Here is a 6558-nt window from a genome sequence, read left to right as displayed (position 1 = left end):
AAAAAAAAAAAAAAAAAAAAAGAGTGAATCTTTGTGAAATCTGCCATCTGTATACTGGATTGGTTTAAAAATGAGATTGTGGCACAGAACCAGGGACTTGGGCTGGAAGGGTCCCAGAGACCGCCCCCCGCCGCCAAACCCTTACAACCTAGCATGGCTCCTGCCATGTCCAGGCAGGAGACCAGGGCCTGGGCAGCTGGTAGGTCCGCAGTCCCACTGCCCAATGCCAAGCCTGGAACCAGAAAAATGAAGCTGTCAGGGAAATGGCGAGAGGCCTGGAAGGGGTCAGGGGGGCACCTGTGCCAGCCTGGCTGCCAGGCTGGACACAGAGGGTAGGAGGGCTGCCGAGCTGGCAGGCTGTGGGACTCCTGAGAGGAAAAGACAAGTGCTTTCCCCAGATTTGTTGTCAAGAGGTGATGCTCACGGCCGTGGGTCCCAGCATCTGCAAAGCTAGGCCCTCTGTCGGAAGTGCCCCAGGGATGCCAGAGGGTGGGGGGCAGAGCCATGGAGGAGAATAGGGGTTTTCACACTTTTTAAAAAATGTTTTGGGGGCTTCCCTGGTGGCGCAGTGGTTGAGAGTCCGCCTGCCGATGCAGGGGACGCGGGTTCGTGCCCCGGTCCGGGAGGATCCCACGTGCCGCGGAGCGGCTGGGCCCGTGAGCCATGGCTGCTGGGCCTGCGCATCCGGAGCCTGTGCTCCGCAACAGGGGAGGCCACAGCAGTGAGAGGCCCGCGTACCGCAAAAAAAAAAAAAAAAAAAAAAAAAAAAAGTTTTGGTTTGTTTGTTTGTTTAGTCTTTTGGCCACACCATGCGGGTGCCTGATCTTAGTTCCCGGACCAGGGATTGAACCCGTGACCAGGGATTGAACCCGTGCCCCCGGCAGTGGAAGCGCGGAGTCTTAATCACTGGATCGCCAGGGGCGTCCTCACACTTTAGCAGTAGATCAAGTGAAGATAGAAACAGCTGCTCTGCTTAGAGTGCCCCTCACCCTTGCCTCCAGCACCGAGAGCACGTTTAAAGACCCCTCAAGAAGGGTGTGGAAGTGCGGGGCGCCTGGTGCTCAGGCTGCCATCGGGAATATGGGCCATAATGCCCAGGGCCCAGCCCCCCAGAAGCCAGATCCCCCTGGAGCAAGTGGCTTCTGTAGTCTGCCTCCTGCCAGCTGTCATTTCTGTGTCCGTGTTCCCTTTCTGTGTGATGGAGGAGTGGAAGGGATACAAGAGCCAAAAAAGCAACCATAAAACTATTCAATGTAACTGATTTCCTCTTGTCTCCTTAGCCCCCCAGGCTGGCCCGAAGCCAGCCTCCCCCACTCTTCTCTCCCTTCTCCACTACCCAAGAGACGGTGTGAATGTGGTGAAAATGTGGGCTCCGAAGCTACATACCCTGGGTTCAAGTCCTGACTCCACTGGCTGTGTGACCTTAGACAAGTTACTTAACCACTCTGAGCCTCACTTTCCTCATCTGTAAAGTACAGACAATCGTAGCCCCCACCTTCTGGGATGAGGATTCCCCCAGTGCAGCCCCAGGCACATGAGGACCATGTTATCAATGATCAGACTTTTTCAGCTCCCTCTTTCCTCCTCTCTCGGGCCACTTTCTCTGCTGTGTAACCCATCTTTACCCTGTCTGTCATCTTGAAAATCTCTGATCGGACTCTCTCCAGCCAAGAAGATCTCCAGTGATCCTCCATCACGCTACTTAATAATTGAACCAGTATTTATTGAGCGGCTAGGACTGGCGACCAGGCAGCCAGCCCGACGGGCCAAAATTGCTGTCCTTGTAGTGCTGGCGGTGTGGAGGCAACAAAGTGAAGCGCACGGACTGTCCACCAGTGGGAAGCCTGCAGGAGAGAAGGGCGGCGGGGTGGAGGAGGTGACCGGGAGCGCAGAGGAATGAAACCTTAGAAGGGTGAGACGAGGACTTGTGAGTGAAGGTCTGCAGGAAGGGAGGCGGCCGGTTATCTCAGCGTCTGAGGAAAAGCATTTCAGGCTGGGGGATTAGCAGAAGCCCAGGCTCAGCGGTGGAGCACGTCCCAAGAAGCACGTCAGAAGGCGGGAGGCCGGTGGGCGCGGTGGACAGAGCCAGGATGGGAGAGCAGGACCGGAGGCCCCTGAGGTCACCAGCCTCGGCAGGAGATGGGCAGCCGCTGCGGGGTTTTGAGGAGGTACGTGTGACTCCTCTTTGACCTGGGTCCACTGTGGCCACTCACGGAGAGCAGACTGGGGTCAAGGGCGGAAGCAGGGAGACCAGCTCTGAGGCCTTGTCACCCCGCTAAGAGGCCCTGGGGGCTGGGGCTGGGGCCTGAGGTGGCCTGGAGAGGGTGGCCGTGTTGAAGCTACGGATTTAATATCTGCAGGTGGAGCCCGCAGAAGTGTTTGCCTGAGTGGGGGAATAACAGAAAGATCACGGGTGACCCCAGGGTGTTTGGCCTAATGTATTCTTTTCCTGGGGCTGCCGTAACAGATCAGGGTGGCTTTAGAACAACAGAAGCTTGTTCTCTCAGTTCTGAGGTCAGAAGTCTAAAATTAAGGTGTGGGCAGGCCGTGCTCCCGCTGAAGCCTCCAGGGTAGGATCCTTCCTTGCTTCTCACAGCTTCTGGCACGTCTAGCAGCTCCTCAGTATTCCTTGGCTTGTAGATGCATCAGTCTTGTTGCTGCCTCCATTGTCACATGGCCTTCTCCCTGTGTGTCCCATCTCTCTGTCTCTTCTCCTCTTCTTTTTTTTTCTTTTTTTTCTGCGGTACGCAGGCCTCTCACCGTTGTGGTCTCTCCCGTTGCGGAGCACAGGCTCCGGACGCGCGGGCTCAGCGGCCACGGCTCACGGGCCCAGCTGCTCCGCGGCATGTGTGATCCTCCCAGACCGGGGCACGAACCCGTGTCCCCTGCATCGGCAGGCGGACTCTCAACTGCTGCGCCACCAGGGAAGCCCTCCTCTTCTTTTAAGGACAGTAGTCATACGATTACTCCATGCTCTATGCCGTATGATTGCAGACCCCAGTATGACCTCAACATAACGAATGACATCTGCAATGCCTGTCTTTCCAATAAGGTCACGTTCTGTGGTGCTGGGGGTTAGGACTGAACCTGTCTTTTTGAGGGACACAATTCAACCCATAACATCACCACCCCCAGAAGGCGTTGCTAGTAATTGAGATGGACGGTGCCGCGTGGAAAAGTTCAGGAGCTCATGCAGACGTTTTATTTTTTTTTATAAATGTATTTATTTTTGTCTGGGTTGGGTTTTCGTTGCTGTGCACGGGCTTTCTGTAGTTCTACGCGAGCGGGGGCTACTCCTTGTTGCGGTGTGCGAGCTTCTCATCGCGGTGGTTTCTCTTGTTGCGGAGCATGGGCTCTAGGCGTGTGGGCTTCAGTAGTTGTGGCTCGCGGGCTCAGTAGTTGTGGCTCGTGGGCTCTAGAGCTCAGGCTCAGTAGTCGTGGCGCATGGGCTTAGTTGCTCCGAGGCACGTGGGATCCTCCTGGACCGGGGCTCCATTGGCAGGTGGATTCTTAACCACTGCGCCACTAGGGAAGTCCCTGCGCAGACGTTTTAAGTTTGAGATGCTTGGTCCCGACTGGAGAGTTCACTGTGGGAGCCCTCCCCATGAGAGTGACTGAGTCACTGGAGGGTGGATGTGGATAAAATGAGAAGGGGTCCACGGATGGTGAGAGAGCAGGAAGCAGGCAAGGGGACTGAGAGGGGAGGGAACCAGCAGAGCACGGGTCCTGGGGGCAGAGGAAGAAATGGTTCCCAAGAGACCACCTGTGTCAAATGCTGGGTCCTGGGAGAACAGACGAGAGGACTCAGAAACGTGGACATCATTGGGGACCTGAGAAGAGTGAGTTGGGGAGGAGGCCAAAGCTTGATGGGAGAGGGTCTGAGGGAAAATGGAAGAATTAGAAAATCTCCAGTTGCAGCCATCGTAGTAATAATTGATTTAGGCAAAAGCCATCAACAAGGGCTAAAGCCCTGAAGTGTGCGATTGCTGGGGAGCAGGGTATCTCAAAGTGTCACCCCAAGGTGACTTCCTCATTACAAAGAGAGAATGTGACTTTACAAAGTACAGCGAGATCCCCAGGTGATCTGACACCAGGGCACGCTGAGGAGGACACAGTCCACCCTCTGGCATCCTGGCCCAGATGCTCAGCCTGAAACTATCCCAGACCTCCAGACAAGTCCACGTGGAGGAGCTTTCTGCCAGACTGCTGGCCTGGCTGCTTCAAATATATCAGTGTCATGAAAGACGGGGGAAAAAACTAGGGCGTTTATTCTTTTTCTTTCTTTTTTTTTTTTAAATATTTATTTATTTATTTATTTTTGGCTCATCGGGTCTCAGTTGTGGCATGCCGGCTTAGTTGCCCCGCGGCATGTGGGATCTTAGTTCCCTGACCAGGGATCGAACCCACATCCCCTGCATTGGAAGGCTGATTCTCAACCACTAGACCACCAGGGAAGTCCTGGGCATTCATTCTTTTTTTTTTTTTTTTAATGTTTATTTATTTTGCACCAGGGCTTAGTTGTGGCAGGTGGACTCTTTAGTTGCGGCTTGCCAGCTCCTTAGTTGCAGCACGTGGGCTCCTTAGTTGTGGTGGGCAGGCTCCTTAGTTGCGGCATATGGGCTCCTTAGTTGTGGTATGTGAACTCTTAGGTGAGGCATGCATGTGGGATCTAGTTCCCTGACCAGGGATCAAACCCGGGCCCCCTGCATTGGGAGCGTGGAGTCTTATCCACTGCGCCACCGGGGAAGTCCCGGGGCATTCATTCTTAAAGGGATAAACAGACAAAACCAAATGTACATGTGAACCTTGATTGGATCCCATGTGGGAAAAAAAATCTGTAAAGGACATTATTTAGACAGTTGGGAAAATGCCAAGGTAGACTCTAGGTGGACTAGGTAACATTGCTTAGTTTCCCAAGTGTGACAGTTGTGTTGGGGTTTTGCATGAGCAGGTCTGTGTTCTCAGGTGCCGTCATGATTTCCTCCCCAGGGGAAGGGGCTTCATGAGCCAGTGTGGCAAATGTGAACAACTGGGGAAGCCAGAAGGGTGTATGGATGTCATTGTACTATTCTTATAACTTTCTGTAGGTTTGAAATATTTTGAAACAAAAAGTCAGGGAGAAAGAAAATAGAGGGTAATGGGAGGAAAGAACAGGAAGGGGTGAGTTTAGCTGTAAAGGGAAGGAGAGAAACAGGTTGGTTTGCCCGTGGGAATGATCCGGTGAGAGGGGTGAATGCTGAGCGGGGTCCTGGTTCTTAGGCTGGAGAGGGGGGTCTCGGTGGAAGGCTGGCCTGGGATTGGAGCAGGGCAAAGCCCCTGCAGCCCAGGGCAGGGGGGTGGACGTGGTGGTAGGAGCTCATGGACCGCCTTCTGATGGCTTCTGTTTCCCTAGAAAAGTAGGCAGTTGGGTTGGTGGGGAATGAGTTAGGGAGGGTTGGGGGATGGAGAAGATAGGACAGGTCATCCATGGTGGTGGGGATGACAGTAGCCTGGGGCGATTGGGTAAGTCTGGGATCCTGTCACTAAGCAACGGGCCTTGGGTACCACATAGGCACCCAGAGGCCAACACCATTCCCTGACTCCTCCACAGTCCCCTTCGCACCCTAACTTAGAAATCCAGGCGGGGTCAGCTGTTCGGGGGCCACACAGGTCATAGAATCGAGGGCAGAGGCCCTGGGCAGGGAGGAGGGGGAGGTATTCTGTTTCAGACACTGAGTTGGGCAAACCAGCTGTCAGCCCCAGTTCCACTTTTTGGTGCCCTTTCTGCCTGCGCTCCGGAAGAGGCCCTGGTAACACCTACCTCATGGTTACCTACTCGAAATCTCCCCTTTGGCATTGCGTTCCTTGCGGGCAGGGCTTTGCTTTCTCTGCATCTCCCAGAATGGACACCTAGTAGGTGCTCGGGCAGCGTTTGACGGGCACTCTGTGGGGCGTGGATGGTCAGATCTGAACAGTCGCCCCCATAGGGGCCAGGAGCCCCGTGTACTGCAGTGGTCTGGGTCCACCCCACCCCCCCCATCCTTCCCCTCACAGATATGCCACCACGCCGACTGCCAGCAGCTGCACCGCCGGGGCCCCCTCAGCCTCTGCGAGGCCTGTGACAGCAAGTTCCACGGTGCCATGCATTATGATGGGCACGTCCGCTTCGACCTGCCCCCCCAAGGTGAGCACGGGGAGGGCGCCCAGCCCCTAGAGCTCCCTGCCTCGGGACACAGTGTCCTGCTAATTGTCGGCATCACGGCAGGGCCATCAGAAGGACACGAGTTGACTGTAAACGATGAAACCCAAGTCCACTGCCGTCCCTTTTGTTCCACAAGTTTTTTAACAAGAGAAAAAGTTGGGGACCGGCCCATCTCGAAGGCAGGTCTGTCTCCACCAGGTGCCGGTCCTTCTCGATGGGTCTGCACCTCCCACAGCTGCCCCTGCCTCTGTCCCTGCCCTCTTGTCCTCAGGGCAGGGGATCTCTGGGCAGATTCTGCAGCCAGTGAGCAGAGGGTGGGGTGGGGATGAGCAGGTCGAAGGAACTTGCAGCAGGAAACAAGAAACCCCTCCTGCTGA

General features: G+C 55.1%; 1 protein-coding gene across 3 annotated transcripts in view; it reads left to right on the top strand.

Moving 5' to 3' along the window:
* The window catches only part of PLEKHG5 (pleckstrin homology and RhoGEF domain containing G5), a 28058-nt gene that overhangs the window by 11867 nt on the left and 9633 nt on the right, over window positions 1–6558 (top strand). For 2 of the 3 annotated variants that reach the window (XM_007453293.1, XM_007453291.1), the window contains exon 2: window positions 6034–6163. In XM_007453293.1, coding sequence (XP_007453355.1) covers window positions 6034–6163 — 130 coding nt within the window. Of the gene's footprint in view, window positions 1–6033; window positions 6164–6558 lie in introns of those variants that run through there. The other variant, XM_007453292.1, reaches the window with a different exon arrangement.

The sequence above is a fragment of the Lipotes vexillifer genome, unplaced genomic scaffold, assembly GCF_000442215.2.
Source record: "Lipotes vexillifer unplaced genomic scaffold, Lipotes_vexillifer_v1.1 scaffold575, whole genome shotgun sequence".
Lineage (NCBI taxonomy): Eukaryota > Metazoa > Chordata > Mammalia > Artiodactyla > Lipotidae > Lipotes > Lipotes vexillifer.
Note: the sequence above shows the minus strand (reverse complement) of the source record. Positions and strands in the feature narration are given on the sequence as shown.